This window comes from Oryza brachyantha, chromosome 3, assembly GCF_000231095.2.
Source record: "Oryza brachyantha chromosome 3, ObraRS2, whole genome shotgun sequence".
Taxonomy (NCBI): Eukaryota; Viridiplantae; Streptophyta; class Magnoliopsida; order Poales; family Poaceae; genus Oryza; species Oryza brachyantha.
Genome location: NC_023165.2, coordinates 12,346,253 through 12,363,191, shown reverse-complemented (window position 1 = coordinate 12,363,191; position 16,939 = coordinate 12,346,253). Strand labels below are relative to the sequence as shown.

Below are 16,939 nucleotides of genomic sequence, written 5' to 3'. Positions count from 1 at the left end.
CTAGACTCAAGCCATCGATCCAATTGCATATCGAGCAGTGTTCATCATCACCTGGAGAGCTTCCTGTAGCGTCATCAGTTTCATCACGCCCACTTCAGACAGCAATGGTCACTATTGCAAAATCATCGAGATAATTTTGTGTATAAACATCAGTGGTGTAGTAGTTAGCAACTCATCTCTAAACACCATATCATCTCGGGTTAGCCAAATTTAATTAAACAGTAATTAAGCAGCTCCCAGCAGCATTAATTGACAATAGCACTCGTTCCAAAAGCCACATATAATTTACGATTATTCCAAAAGTACGTATTTATATATATATGAAATTATTGGAAACAGCTGTAAATTAAGCAAAGAAAATCCATGTGGGAAATGGACGGCATCCGCATCTACATCTTGGGTGGATACAAATTGACGAATTAAACAATAGTGACGAAAAGAAAAGGAGCAAATTAAAAGGAACAAAAAAAAACACAAACTGAGAAGGAAAAAGTCACAAACACACGCACTTAAATCGCCAAATCACAAACATGAACACGCTTGCGACTCGATCAATGGTGGAGTACGTAATTATCAGTAGTTGATAGCTCTGCAGTTCTTCCTGATCTGGCCCTGGTACCCGGTCTTCACCTGGATGCTCGCCATCTTCACCATGGCCGCCTTGAACTTGTCCTCCCACCACCCGGGGATGTTCGCGTTGTCCGACACCATCTTCGCCGTCTCCGGCGACGTCAGGAGCGCCGCGTCGGAGGTGAAGAGCACCTTGTGGGCGAGCACGTTCTTGTAGTACTGGTTGTCCAGCGTGTTGGGCGTCACGAAGTCCTGCATCACCGTGGGGTCGTTGCTGCCGCCGGGCGTCGCGTCGAGCGGGCACTGCGACTTGAGGAACCAGGCGAACCCGCCGTCGATGTCGGAGAAGACGGAGGCGTTGAGGCGGTCGGGGACGAAGGACGAGCAGTGGGAGCGGCCGACGGTGTGGGCGCCGGAGAGCACCACCATGTCCTCCACGGAGAGGCCCTTGACGGCGAAGCTGGAGATGAGGTCGCTGAGGTTGGACGTGGGCGGCGGGAGGAAGTTGATCGGGCCGGAGTCGTTGGAGAAGCTGCCGTCGCGGCGGCCCGACGGCATGTCGAAGTAGACCTTGCCGTTGCTCAGGAAGTAGGTCGCGTCGCGCGCGGCGAAGGCGATGATATCGGCGCAGGAGACGACGCCCGGGCAGGCCGCCTCGACGGCGGACTTGATCGCGTCGATGAGGTCGAACCCGCGCATGGACGGGTTGTTCGGCGCGCTCAGCTTCTCCGGCGTCGGGCTGAACGGCGTCGGGTCCAGCAGGATGGAAGCGTCACAACCCTAACCACCACCACCACCACCGCCATGCACAATCCATCTCAGCTACGAGCTCGCTCGCCGGAGAAGAAGCTAGCTACTGTACGATCTGCGTGCGTACCTCGACGAAGCAGTCGTGGAAGAGCATGCGGATGACGGCGGCGCCGAGGCCGGGGTTCTGGTGGACGGCCTGGCCGACGACGGACTTGACGACGGCCTCGGCCTGGGGGCACTTGTCGCGGTAGTACGCCAACTCCAGCGGCCAGTAGGGGTGAGCCCGACATGCCACGGCGAGCAGCAGCAGGGCACACGTCACCAACGGCAGACTAGGTGCAGCCATGGCGCCGCCTTAATTAGCTAGCTCTAGCTCAGCTTGCTTACTTACTGCGAATGCACTAATCTGTGCTTAGGCTCACTGTCCCCTTGTGCTTAAGCTAGCTAGTTGCTTAATGAAGAGAAGAGAAGACCTGATCGATGCTCATGATATCTCAAGTAAGCATGTATTTATAGGAGACAAATAGCTAGTTGCATATGTGCATGCATTGACCGTATCAACAAGCTACATAGCTAGGATATTCGGTCTGCATACGTAGTTGTATATAGCTAAGTAATGCCATATGATTCCCCCGTTAATTAACTGAGATATTATAGCATGCTGCGATGAACCTTTTAGTTGGGAGATTTGTTGTTTTTCAGTGTGAAGCTAACAAAACGGGATTTGTCAACTGGGGCTATCTGCTTTGCTTCGGTCCTTCTTTTTTTCCGGAAGGTAAAGTGGTATCATAATGTACTAATATACTCACTCGTGCTATTCACTTCATGATCAAGTTAGTATCTCGAGATATTATGAAATTGTAATCGTTCCATCTATCATAACTACCGGTTAGTATTTTAGTACCAGTTTAATCTGAGATGGGTAACATGAGTAAAAAATTCAGTACCTCTCACTACAAAAGAAAGGATCAGAGCAAAGCTCTCTTCACATATATATCTCCACGGCTCCACCCAATTTTCATGCCGACCTTATGTTCATAAATCGACTTTAGCTTTTAGATGATATAACAAATGGAAGATTTAGGAAAAATAAGTCAACTAGCCGACAAGCAGCCAAAACCAAAAACAAATTCTGATAACAAACCGAAATTAAAACAATTAACCAAGAGCCACATTTTGCAGCAGTTAAGGCTAGCTGTTATCCATTATATTGCACCAATAGAGACAGTGGTTCACTGACCCTCTTGATGGACATATAATGGTTAGTGCGTTGACTAGGCTGGTTCAGTGCATACTTATTTGCACACAGAGGCCATATGCAAGCTTGCTACTTAGGAGAAGAGTTAGTTAATTGATTAATTAAGAAAATTAGTTATGGCCCCGTGTTTCTTCACTCCTTGCAAATTTCTATTGAATCTGTACGTTTCAATTCTACCCGTTGCAGATGGCGATGGATCTTCTCCCGGTCGTTGCCATGTCAGGATCGTCTTCAGAGCGCGTTTCGTCTGACGTGGCATCAGATGGGAACGCGCGCGTGCTAGGAATTAACCCCACTTCATCATAGGCTGGTCAATCGATTAGTTTTTAAATTCATGTGTCCATTGAAATATTCGATCAACAAGCGTATGATTCACTGTAAAGTGAGGTTGCTATCATGCTATGTACTATATATATATATATATATATATATATATATATATATATATATATATATATATATATATATATATATATATATATATATATATATATATATATATACACCAGAGTAAAGTGAATAGTTAACTTTAAACTTATTCGTATGTGTCACCTAAATCCCTGAATTCTTAAAATGCATATCTAAGTCGTACAAACGGTTAAGGTGTATCGTCCTAGTTCTAAATTGCCACGACCCCTCTAAGAACCTCCTTGGTGTTGACGTGTTGCCACCTCTTTTTATTCCTTTGTCCTCCTCTTCTTTTGCTTGTCTCTTTTCTTTTTTTTTCTTCCTTTTGTTTTCACTTCTTTCACAATATGGGAGAGCTCGGCACTTGCAACCGTAAAATGAGGATGTGTTAGATGGTGACCACTGACAAGGGAGAGATAGGGTGAGCTCAACGGTGATCACAGAAGCTCCATGACAGCTACAGGGCATGGTATGCAATGTCTAGGAGAGCTTTATGGTAGCGACAAGGCAAGCTCCATGGTGATGACATGAAAGAACACGGCGATGACAACTGGTGAGCTCGGTTTTTCCTCTATCACTGAACTAAAGGCGGCATGCTTAATGTCGACGGTAGAGAAGATGGGTCGGGGTTGAGGGCATGGATGGCAAGTCGATCAGGGTGTGCAGCCAAATGTAGAGTTGTTATGGGTAGAGGTAGAGATGACCACATGGCAAGATTGGTGTCAATGTGCTAGTTGGTGGTGCCTCCATGAGGAGTACGCTTCAATCTCGGCTTTACCATGGAGGTCGTCACCAAGCTCGCCCTACCATTAGGGTAGTAGCTGGTAGGAGATGTTGCGGCGTCTAGTGGACGAGGGTTTAGGACGAGGAGGATGTGTCGTCTATGGAGTTGGGTGGAGTTGCTTGGATCCTGTTGTAGTAGTGATGGTGAGAAGCAGGTGGTGGGAGAAAAAGAAAAATAAAGAGAAGAAAAAAATGACAAAATAAAAGGAAGAAAAGAGATAAGGAAAAACAAAAGAAGAAGTAATGAAAATGAAAATTGTAAGGCCGCATATATACCATGTCAGCGCCACGCTTGATTCAAAGGTGTCATTGCAGTTTGGGAGCAGAATAACATACTTTAATAGATTCTAAGACTTAAATATGTATTTTGAGAGTTTGAGGACCTAAAGGACATAAGTACACAAGTTTAACTACTCTCTCCGATTTTTCGTTTGACGTCCTTAACTTTTTAATACGTTTGACCCTTCGCCTTATTCAAAAACTTATATAATTATTGACAATTTTATTATGATTTGGTTTATTAATAAAGTAACTTTAAATATTATTTATAATTTTGTATATTTGGATAAAATTTTTGAATAAGATGAAAGGTCAAATTAAATTAAAAGTCAACGGCGTAAAAAAAACCGGAGTATTTACTTTGCTCATTTAAGAACCGCTAGGGGCCTATGGCGTATGGCCATGGTCAAATTCGCTCTTAGTCCGAATATTGAAATGAACTCTAGTTCCTCGAAGTGATGTCATTTCCTTTTTGACAAAATACATTGATATGTCATCCAACACTATACAAACATGCATCAAAATTCACAATCTTTGTTGTAACAAAGAACAAATTAAGCTCCGAGTACTATGCGCATATTCACAGTCATTTTTTTAACATATAGAGGCCAAATTTAATCCTACATATTTATACTTTAGTAATATATCACATAATATATCACACAGCAATATCTTTGAAAAAACTTTAGTTTATTTTTTAACTATTTAGATGACATAACAGCCGTTCAATTTGTTATGGGTTCTTGTATTTACATGTGTTGGTTTAATATAACCGACATCTATGATGCATCAACTATTGATTGAGGGTTGTGTAGTAATGAGGATATTTCGTAGAATTTTACAAAAATTTCTCTAAAAAAATATATACTTGTAATAAAATTAAGTAGTCATTTTGTTTTATAATCCTTTATATTATAAGTCACTTTAGATTTATAATAAATCAAATCTGCTGAATTTTAACTAAATTTATATAAACAGTACTATCATATACAACACTAAATTAGTTTCATCATATCCATCCTTGGATATTTTTTTATTAGTACATTTATTAAATGTTCTTATGGCCACCTGCAGGTGAAACGTACTGTCAAAAGGCGTCACAAATTAAGCTACTAAGACTCGCGTCGTCTTTGACCTAACCATTTGTCACTTTTGAGCTAGCTGAACTTTAATTTGTTAAAGTTAACTAATCGGACGTGTAACTAGGCTGCCACTAATAATGCATTGTGATGAGGATCATAGCAGTTAGTGTTGCGTTCATTTTAAAAATCTTCCTTCTGGAACAAATGGATGATCCAATTTCTGTGACCCCACCACTGATATGTTACCGTTATGCGTACATATCAACAGAAGTGCGATTTCTTCTAATCGAAATTGCTGAAAAGTGATGCTAATTTAATTAATTTGATTGCAATTTCAGTCGAATATCTCTTGTTAGGTTAGTATGGCGCTCATATATATACACACACACTAGGGGGTATGAAAATCTAGTTAATTAGGCGTGAGAAGCAGAAAATTATCTCAGCCGGACAAAGGTGCATGCGCTTGACATTGTTAATTAACAGTACTGTTTTTGATTTTTTTTATGGTTGACGTGGTTAACTTTAAGTATATAATTACATGTGATGGTGTGTTTTATTAAAAAAATATATAATTATTATTTACTTTGTTATGATTTATTTTATCTTTAAATAAACTTCAAGCATAACTTAAATTGAACAAAACGAATAACTAAAAATTTAACGGCTCCAAACAATAAAAGTAGGTGGTAAAGGGTAAAAGAAATACTGATAGGGGGTCAAAAAATCGGTTGGTCGATTAGATCAATTCTGTGTTTTTATTCATCTTGTTTTAATTTTCCATCGGAACAGATGCTTGATTATTTTTGCTGCAGATGCGTTAAAGGCATGCATACTTAACCCATTCGATAGATACATCTTACGGCCCTGTACTACACGAACGAGAATTCAATCACGCAGACAATTTAGCAAAGCTGATTGAATTGACCCAAGCATATTTGGCCCATCTCCCATTTGGGCCCATTCTCATATGGGCCGTGCCGTCTAGCTATTCACTTTCGTGCGGTGGGCCATCCAGACCTGTAGGGGATTTGGTCACTCTCTCGATCGATTCACCGGTCCACCGGTTAGAAGAATAACCCGGTTCAATTAGTACACAACGGTTCGAATGTATGGTCAATCTTTCGAGGAAAACATTTTAATTACTCGAACCTAAATTGATATAATTTTTTTTAAAAAAATATGATAGATATTTTTTTAAGAACACAGTACGCAGACTCTCACAACGTATGCACACTCTTCTCTAAGAATACACGCACGCAAAACTCTCTACAAGCACCTCCGAACGCACCTCCGAACATAGACCGACAAATCCTAAAGAATCCTGAAGTCATCACGCTTCTACAAAACACATAAGATCAAAAACTTTTGCAAATATGAATCTGAATATATATATAATTATATGTTAATTTGTTCTGCTTTAAAACTTCATGCTTATAGAGATATGTACTAATATATTTAATCAATTTTTTAAATATATTTTATAATTGTTTGATGACATAAAAAAAAAAGAGCAGACGTCCTGTCGAGAAATTGGAGTTAATTTCCATGTTTTGGTACAACTGGACCATCGGCATTCTCTTTTTCTGGTCTTTTTCAGTTAAACGGTCGACCCGGTCTTTTTTTTTTTTCCAATCCGTGCTTCCAATCAACTATCTCTAGTCTTTACTGGTCCACAACACATAGGAAAGTGGATAATTTTACCACATCTGTAAATGACCCTTGGGCACGACTAAGAAAGACTAGCCGATCGAAGTTTGTTAGATTAACATATGTTTATCTTTTGGCTTTTTTTATTATTTTTAAGAAGTATCTTGAGTTATTAAAAATTTTAGTGTAAAATTAAGATATTTTAAGATATATTTTATCTCAAAGTACTAAATTTTTATAATAAAAGATGTTATTTTTTCAAAGACGATAAAAAAACTCTTATCTTTTACCTACCTAGATCAGCAGGGTTTGAATCGTAAACCCAGCTTGTTTCTCATCTGATTTCGTCCGCGCCTTTCTTTCCAACACAAAGATAACGATCAGCCAGTTCCTTCTATATAGCTATATATCCCATTTCCCCTCGGTAGTAGTGTCGAAAGATACCGTATTCCCTCAGTATAAATTGTAACCACCGAGATATATATATACTTCGTATACGAAGAATGACATGGTGGCATGTATAGCTAGCAGGTGGTGAAGGTGTGCACCACCATCATATCATTTGGAACACGATGCTGCACGTACACGATGGTCAAACTTCAGGTAGCTAGGTAGTTTAGTACCCTGTATAGAGGCTGCTCACGGAACCAACCTGCCGATCGAAGGTAACAATGATTTTATTGAGTGATTCAGATATATTCCTAATACAACCTCACTTAATAGTAGCAGAAACAAAGAGGAACATTATGGGCTCATAGGGATAAAATGGAATGACATGTCCTCTTATGTACAGTAGGTAACAATGTGATCTATTAGATAGATAACAACCTTTTTGCAAACAATTAATAAAATCATAAATTGAAACATTATCCCTAATAATTGAGTTAGTAAAGTGCAGTATTCTCCTGTAGTGTTAAGAGAGCACCATAGCGTTTCTGTTTTATAACTCTTCAACAACCCATCGATTAATTGACGCACAACTCTGAATTCCTACGCACACCGGTGGCCAGCAATTGAAATAGATGCCCGATTTAAAATCAACAGTATAAATTAAAACATATAATTGCTTACGATTTTATTCATGAACATAATCAAATGATCGTACAATTAAGCAACACCACGATACCCAAAAAGAATCAATCAACAAATTAATCGAAACACCAAAACGGAAAGAAATTATTCCAGGGCATAATCCCCACTGACAAAACACAACTCCCAGAAATCAAAAGAAAACATGCAAAATGCGGATGGTTGCATCCGATCGTACTAAACAAAAAAAAAGTTATAAGTTGGTCGGATAGAAATTATCTGAATCACAAATTGATTAATAGTTGACCACCCTGCAGTTCTTCCTGATCTCGCCCTGGTAGCTGTTCTTGACGTCGATGGCGGCCATCTTGACGAACGCCTTCTTGAACCTGTCCTCCCACCACCCGGGGATGTGGGCGTTGTCCGACACCATCTTCGCCGTCGCCGGCGAGGTCAGCAGCGCGGCGTCCGACGTGAAGAGCACCTTGTGGGACAGGACGTTCTTGTAGTACTGGTTGTCGAACGCGTTGGGGGTGACCACGTCCTGGTTCACGGTGGGGTCGTTGCTGGAGGTCGGGTTGGCCGGGCACCTCCTCCGGAGGAAGCTGGCGAAGCCGCCGTCGATGTCGGAGGGGACGGCGAGGCGGTCGGGGACGAAGGAGGAGCAGTGGGAGCGGCCGACGGTGTGGGCGCCGGAGAGCACCACCATGTCCTCGGCGTCGAGCCCCTTGGTGGCGAAGCTGTCGATGAGCTCGGTGAGGTTGAAGAACGGCGGCGGCAGGTTGTCCAGGGCGTGGGAGGAGTTGGACAGCCGGCCGTCGAAGCGGCCCGCCGGCATGTTGATCTTGACCCTCATCCTGCTGAGGAAGTAGGCGGCGTCGCGGGCGGCGAAGGCGACGATGTCGGCGCAGGACACCACGCCGGGGCAGGCCTTCTCGACGGCGTCCTTGGCGGCGTCGATGACGTCGAAGCCGCGGAGGCTGGGGAAGTTGGGCGGGCTGAGCTTCTCCGGTGCGGGGTTCGCCGGAGTTGGGTCCAGGAGCACCGAGCCATCACATCCCTATGTATATACATGCACGATATATGATGCGTTAATTAGGGAGACACCGGAGCTGAGCTAACTGAAATGCGAATATGCATCCATTAAATGTTAATTTTGATGTTGAGCTATTTTTACGTGCTCAATATCTTTAGGTATAAATTTTGGTATCTTAAGATATCATAATTTTATATTAAAATTTTTAATACCTTATGATAATTTTTAAGGATAGTTTAAAAATCGGATACCACCTCGATAAATAAATTTAAAATAATTTTACAAAAAACATAAGAGTCATTTAATGTCCTACTAGTGTTAGAATATTTTTTAAACATAAAATACGATACCTCATGCAACCAGAGCCATGAGCTAGGTACATGACGTACCTTTTCAATGCCTTTTAAGTACCATGAAAATTAAGTTTCTCAAAACATAAACGCATCTCCAGCTAGCCAGCTAGAGAGGTTCAGATCATGTACCTCGACGAAGCAGTCATGGAAGAGCAAGCGGATGAGGCCGGCGCCGACGCCGGCGTTCTTGTAGACGAACTTCTTCACCTCCGCCCTCACGATGGTCTCCACGCGGGGGCACGACTTCTTGTAGTAGCCAACCTCCAGGGCGTCGGCATTGCACGCCGCCGCAAGGAGCAGCGCCGCGCATGTCGCCGCGACGGCGAGCTTCTTCATCGTCGTCTGGCCAGCCATTGCCGTAGCTCGATTGCTAGCTTATGAACTGATGAGATGAGAGGTGATGGTGTGTTAAGTCCGTAATGACGCCTATTTATAGGAGCTGATGAATGATTGATTGATATATACATATTGTCCAGCCACAAAGTCGCTTGGACATTGTTGGTTAATTAATTACAGCTAGACTAAATATGAATGATGGAGTATACTTATGGGACAGAACAGCTGTGTTGGTTGCTGAACATGGAAGCCACAAATGCTGCTACAAACTGGGTATAAGAATTTATTTGTGCAGAGTGTACATATATGTTTTGGAGTAAACTTTTATCTACGCAAACTATACTGGGTTGTGTTTGGGCCGGCACGATCCAAATAGGCACGATATGCTTTTGGGCCGTGACATCACCCTCGTGTGCCGGCATGGCTGGCACGGTGAGCATGTCGGGCCGGGCCAACACGACTAATTTTGCCACAAAGCCCAACGGGTCGGGCCGTGACTAGCACGGCACGGCCCGTGTCCCACCTCTACGTGAGGGGCGCTTGATTCATTATTCGTTAATTTGAACATCTAGTCTCACTGTGACGCTAGCACTCTAGTAGTACAAATAAATCTGAACCACTGATCAAATTTAATCGAACGATTCAGATCTACTTTTAATACAACTTCACTTAATTGTAGCAAAAACATAGAGAGAAGCATTATCGTCCAAAAGAATAGGGTTAATTATATCCATACCATTACAAATTTATCTATTTAGAAAAATATCATTACAATTCAACTATTTATAAATATACCATTACGAATAGACCGAAACTACTTCTGTACCACTTTCTACGCCCGAATATGTACTATTGATCACTCTTGACCTTGATTATCTCGTACCGACAAAAATAGCCTCATGTGTTTATTGATCTGGAGCACAAGGCACAACCACCATCTGCTCAGTGCTGTACTGTACGCCATCACGTCGGCAGAGCTGCCACGGCTCTCATCCTCCTCCTTGCCCTTCTGCTTCCTCTCCCTAATGCCATCACTCCCAGTTGCTTCCTCTGCTGTCGCTACTGCTGACCGAGGCAGTGGGGCTTGTTGGGACGACGACGAGGAGGCCGCCGAGGAGGGCGAGGGCATGTCATCCTGGATGAGGAGAGGGTTGAGGAGGTGATCGATGGAAGGGAGGAGTCGAGGCGCTTGGCCTGGTATAGGAACTTGATGGCGCGTGCGTTGTCGCCGGCGTCGAGTGCATCGATCCTTCCCGATGCGACGAAGGACCCGATCAGATCAGATCAGTTCTGCCCCAATCCAATCTGAGGAGTGCGTCATTGGCGTCGGCTCCCGTGGGAGGGTTGAGCAAGACGCCCCAGACACAGATTGAGATCGGGTCTAGGTGGGTGGAAAGCAACACCCTGAGGCTGGCGAGCACGTGGAAGTCGGAGGTTGGGAGCGGCGGCGACGGGCGAATTAAGCCGATGGCGGCAACACGTACGACGACGAGGGCTGCTAGGCCAGCTTTTGCGCAAGATGCCAGAAGAGCGGCTCGACTGGGTCGGTCCTCCGGTGATGGCAGCAGCTGGAAATATTACAGGCGAGGAGGCGGCAATGGCGGCGACCGGAGGGCATCATGCCTCCTATACAAAAAAAAGATGAAGTGGGGGCATTTTGGACAATATGGAAATACGGTGGTCTGCAAGTAGGTCCAACAACCTTCAATGGCATTTCTCTAGAAGAGAAAGAATTATAATGACATATTTACAACTATGTAAATTATAATGGTATTTTTTTAAAAACCTTTTACAAACAATTGATAAAATCATTAATACTAATATTAGCCCTAATTAATAATTGATTTAGTAAAGTACTAGTATATCCTTATAAACCAATGAGTCACGTAGTATTAAGAGAGCACCATAATGAGTCACATATAGTATTAAGAGAGCACCATAGCGTTTGTCTTTAACAACACATCAATCAATTGATGCGAAACTCTGAATTCCTAAGCACACCGGGGGCCAGCAATTGAAATAGATATCCGATGTAACATCAACAGTATAAATTAAAATATATAATTGCTGACGATTTTATTCATGAACAAAATCAAATGATCGTACAATTAAGCAACACCACGACACCCAAAAAGAATCAATAATCAACAAATTAATCGACACACCAAAACGGTAAGAAATTATTACAGGGCATAATCCCCACTGACAAACTCCCAGAAATCAAAACAAAACATGCAAAATGCGGATGGTTGCATCCGATCGAACGAAACAAAAAAAATGGTTATAACTTGGTCGGATGAAAATTATCTGAATCACAAATTGATTAATAGTTGACCACCCTGCAGTTCTTCCTGATCTCGCCCTGGTAGCTGTTCTTGACGTCGATGGCGGCCATCTTGACGAACGCCTTCTTGAACCTGTCCTCCCACCACCCGGGGATGTGGGCGTTGTCCGACACCATCTTCGCCGTCGCCGGCGAGGTCAGCAGCGCGGCGTCCGACGTGAAGAGCACCTTGTGGGACAGGACGTTCTTGTAGTACTGGTTGTCGAACGCGTTGGGGGTGACCACGTCCTGGTTCACGGTGGGGTCGTTGCTGGAGGTCGGGTTGGCCGGGCACCTCCTCCGGAGGAAGCTGGCGAAGCCGCCGTCGATGTCGGAGGGGACGGCGAGGCGGTCGGGGACGAAGGAGGAGCAGTGGGAGCGGCCGACGGTGTGGGCGCCGGAGAGCACCACCATGTCCTCGGCGTCGAGCCCCTTGGTGGCGAAGCTGTCGATGAGCTCGGTGAGGTTGAAGAACGGCGGCGGCAGGTTGTCCAGGGCGTGGGAGGAGTTGGACAGCCGGCCGTCGAAGCGGCCCGCCGGCATGTTGATCTTGACCTTCATCCTGCTGAGGAAGTAGGCGGCGTCGCGGGCGGCGAAGGCGACGATGTCGGCGCAGGAGACCACGCCGGGGCAGGCCTTCTCGACGGCGTCCTTGGCGGCGTCGATGACGTCGAAGCCGCGTAGGCTGGGGAAGTTGGGCGGGCTGAGCTTCTCCGGTGCGGGGTTCGCCGGAGTTGGGTCCAGGAGCACCGAGCCATCACATCCCTATGTATATACATGCACGATATATGATGCGTTAATTAGGGAGACACCGGAGCTGAGCTAACTGAAATGCGAATATGCATCCATTAAATGTTAATTTTGATGCTGAGCTATTTTACCATCTTTAAAAAAATATCTCGAAGTATCATATTTTTTAGCGTAAAATTTTAGTAACTTGAGATACCATAACTTTACATTAAAATGTTTGGTAACTCAAGATAATTTTTAAGGACGGTAAAAAAAACCTAGTACCACCTTAATAAATAAAATTAAAATAATTTTGCACAAAAACATAAGAGTGATTTCATATCCTACTAGAGTTACAATATTTTTTTAAAAAATAAAATTCGATACCTCATACAACCAGAGCCAGGAGCTAGGTACTTGATGTACCTTTTCAATGCCTTTCAATTACCATGAAAATTAAGTCTCTCAAAACAAATGCATCTCCATCTAGCCAGCTATACAGGTTGAGACATATATGTACCTCGACGAAGCAGTCATGGAAGAGCAAGCGGATGAGGCCGGCGCCGACGCCGGCGTTCTTGTAGACGAACTTCTTCACCTCCGCCCTCACGATGGTCTCCACACGGGGGCACGACTTCTTGTAGTAGCCAACCTCCAGGGCGTCGGCATTGCACGCCGCCGCAAGGAGCAGCGCCGCGCATGTCACCGCCACGGCGAGCTCCTTCATCGTCGTCTGGCCAGCCATTGCCGTAGTAGCTCGATTAGTTAGTTCTTGTGCTGGCTCAGTCGATCAAGAACTGATGAGATGAGAGGTGATGGTGTGTTAAGTCCGTAATGACGCCTATTTATAGGAGCTGATGAATGATTGATTGATATATACATATTGTCCAGCCACAAAGTCGCTTGGACATTGTTGGTTGATTAATTACCAGATTAATTATGAATGATGGAGTATACTTATGGCACAAAACAGCTGTGTTGCTGAACATGGGTGCCACAAATGCTGCTACAAACTGGGTATAAGAATGTATTTGTGCAGAGGTACATATGTTTTGGAGTAAACTTTTATCTAGATTAATGCTCTCCTACTCTTTTATATTTCTTTTTCTGGAGCTATGTCACATTAATTAATCCGGAGGATGGAATACAACTTTTTTTTTTAAGACAATGACCTATGAGAATATTCCCTATGTATGGACATAGATACCATTGGACTTTTATTCTCCTTTGAACATTTATATATTATATATTGATGTTCTGGTAAAAATTCAAGGAAGCTGCTGCTGAACTCTTGAATTCTACTGAAGATATCTAGCTTAAACTCGGGTGAAATGAGAATTCCTTCACTTTCACATCACCACCAGGCTTTGTGAATCAGTCTGTATTTAATCCGTCTACTGTTCTACTTATGTATTTTAATTCATATTTTCTCTTCTAGTTAAATGATGATAAATTTTTCATTGCATTAGTTGCTGGGTTGATATATACTAGGTTCAATGAATATGTAAGCATAGCAGGTCAGTTTATTGTTCTTAGCAGAATGTTAGGACATGTTCAACAATCTATAGATAGCTGGGCTGTCTCTAAGCAATTTGCCATATCATATAAAGGTCCTAGGTGGCATATAGAGGGTAAAGAGAGAATGTACCATCAATTATACAACAGACAACCTGGGCAGAACAAAAAAAAAACAACATACAGCAATAAGGAATATGGAAGTATAATTAATGGCGATGTGATGATAGAGAAAAACTACTGGAAATAATGGTTTATTATTTTAAGGTTTTCTTTTGATATATCATATTCCGAAGCTAAGGATGCTGTCACTTGGGTAGTATCTAGTGGTCAGAAAAAATTGAATTACATGCACTATAGAAGTGTATTATTATAACACATTGTTAATTCTATCTCCTGCAAGTCAAATTAAGGCAGGTCATGGTTGTCACTACATTCCCTAGGTACATTCTGACTCGGCAATGTTCACGTTCCGGTATTAGATAGCTAATAGCTAGTGACAAGCTAGTGGGGTTAAGATAGTACTAGGGCCGCGTTTGAATGGAGGAGATAAAGTTAATTTATTTCTGGCACGAAAAACATAGTAATAAATTAGTATATGATTAATTAATTATTAATTATTAAAAAATATAAAATAGATTAATATGATTTTTTAAAACAACTTTCCTATAGAAATTTTTTGTAAAAAATACACCGTTTAGCAGTTCGGAAAGCGTGCGCGTGAAAAACGAAGGGGTAAGTTAACTTGAAGGGAGGAAAAGAACGCGGCTTAGGATGCTAGTTGTAGAAAATTGGATGCTTTAAAGCTTAAATGGAGTTTGGCCCTTTCGTTTTAAATATATGACATGCTATAAGTTAGCATAAGAGCAAGACTAATAATATAATTTTTTTAGCTCACCCATATATTTGTTAGCTCTTTATCATTAATATAGTACCCACTTGTCTCTCTCAGAGCAGTAGTAGACGATAAGTCAGCTATAAACATATTTTAAAGATATAAAAGAGGAGAGAGCAGTGGACTACTAATTTGTAGCTAGCTAGCTAGAGCACGTTATGTATGACATATGGGACCATGCATTAATATTTTATAGCTAACTATTATATGAGTTGGCTATTAGATTGACTATAGATGAATTGTAGCTAGTAGTTGGCTATACTATTGAACTTGCTCTCATAGATTTTCTTAGTTCTTGTGCCACAGCCGGCTATAAGCTTATAACTCACTCCTCTTCTCTTTCCTCTCTCTCATTCATCTCAGCATTTAATCGACTTATAGTCTGCTATTATACTTATACTTACTCTAACACTAACCCCACGAAAGTCTTCTTTTTTCCCTTAGGGGATGATCCCTCATTTTGCATGCCCACTCAAGAAGTAATCAGAGTATCTAAAAATATTTCGCAAGTTTTGTAATATATTACTTACTAAACATGAAAGCTCAAATTTATCGTCTTTTCTCCAACTTACAAAAGTAGAATTTGAAGTTGTATATTTATAAAGTGATATATCACACATCAATTTATGTTGCAAATTTGTTTAGAAAATTGTGGCCTTTTAGATTGGGTGCATGGTGGCGTTGGGTCACGCGTAGCAGCCGTCGATGTGGTGACTAGGGTTTGCGTTACCACGGTTACCGCCACGGTAACCGTGTCCTCTGCGCGGAGGCACGACTTCAGTAAGCCACGGTAACCGAGTTTAAATTGAGGAGAATTTCAAAAATTTGAGGAAATTTAGTAAAAAAATATATGTTGTATATGTTGATATATAGTGTAGTTTTGTCAAAGAAATTGATTAAAAAATGTATTTCCGGTGTAATTAAAAATCATAAACGAGAATTTCGGGAAACAAAATTAAAAAATAGCCTATTGCAAATAATATTTCATATGAAAATGCTTAAGAATATTTTGTTGTTAAGTCATTATTAATTTACACTAGACACTAAGGTACATAATGTTGAAATATAAATATACAACGTTGGATATATGGAAAATATGTATAGAAAAAAATTATACGTGCATATTAGTAATAATTGGTAGTAGGTATAGTTGTGACGCAGCAATCAAAATGAAGTTGTTGTTACTTATTATTGGTGTGAATTATTTGTTGAAGGGCGATATGAGTCATTTGACGGTGCATGTCTGTATATTGCAATATCAAGAATTTAGAAAGATCATGTAAAAATTTTCTTGTTTTCGCTAAAACATGTTCTATTTTCCTATTTTTCCTATGTCACAACTCACAAATATAGTCACAAAATATTTTCCATTTTTTCATGTATTTTTTAAGATTTTTTAATGTTTTTTCTTTGACATTACACCCGCGGTTTTCTCGCGGTAACCACGGTTTCGGCTGCAAAAACCACGCAGAAAACCACGGTTTCCTCCGTTCTCATGTGGCTGTTTCAGCAAGAACTTACCGCGGTTACCGGGCAAAACCGCGTGGTAACCGTGTTTACCACGCGGTTTTGAATTCAAATTTTTTGTTTTAAATTCGTTGCGGTTTTTGCGGTTAACTTGTGGGATCCGCGGGAGTACGGTACCGCGGTTTTCGCGCGAAGAACGGTAAGGGAACCCTGGCGGTTCTGTGGTGTGTGTAAATGACTTCAGTGATTGGTGGTTTGTTGTTGTTATTTTCTTGATTATACTCACCAAGGGCTATAGAGCAACCAAATTAAAATAGAATGATCAATATTACAAGTTGGGGTCCGGCCCACAAAAAGAAGGATTGATATAACTGTTATTAACAGATTAATCTATTTAATGAAATTTGCACAATCATATGCTAGGTTGTTCAAAAAATAATGAAATTTGCACAATCATATGCTAGGTCGTTCAAAAAATA

The 16,939-nt window shown here is 41.9% G+C and overlaps 3 protein-coding genes across 3 annotated transcripts; all 3 read right to left on the bottom strand.

Annotated features, from left to right (window-relative positions):
- Positions 1-293: 293 nt before the first annotated feature.
- LOC102699759 (peroxidase 2-like) lies at positions 294-1,813 on the bottom strand. The gene is made up of 2 exons (XM_006650058.2): positions 1,448-1,813; positions 294-1,350 (listed from the first exon to the last, which is right to left on the bottom strand). The coding sequence occupies exons 1-2, from the start codon at positions 1,664-1,666 to the stop codon at positions 574-576; spliced, it is 996 nt and encodes a 331-aa protein (XP_006650121.1). The 5' UTR covers positions 1,667-1,813; the 3' UTR covers positions 294-573.
- A 6,054-nt stretch (positions 1,814-7,867) lies between these two features.
- LOC102713890 (peroxidase 2-like) lies at positions 7,868-9,549 on the bottom strand. Its single transcript, XM_040521606.1, has 2 exons — positions 9,325-9,549; positions 7,868-8,866 (listed from the first exon to the last, which is right to left on the bottom strand). Exons 1-2 carry the CDS (start codon positions 9,547-9,549, stop codon positions 8,102-8,104), a joined length of 990 nt encoding a protein of 329 aa, XP_040377540.1. The 3' UTR covers positions 7,868-8,101.
- Positions 9,550-11,656: 2,107 nt separating this feature from the next.
- LOC102713615 (peroxidase 2-like) lies at positions 11,657-15,273 on the bottom strand. The gene is made up of 3 exons (XM_040522514.1): positions 15,256-15,273; positions 13,104-13,304; positions 11,657-12,619 (listed from the first exon to the last, which is right to left on the bottom strand). Exons 1-3 carry the CDS (start codon positions 15,271-15,273, stop codon positions 11,855-11,857), a joined length of 984 nt encoding a protein of 327 aa, XP_040378448.1. The 3' UTR covers positions 11,657-11,854.
- Between the last annotated feature and the right edge of the window lie 1,666 nt (positions 15,274-16,939).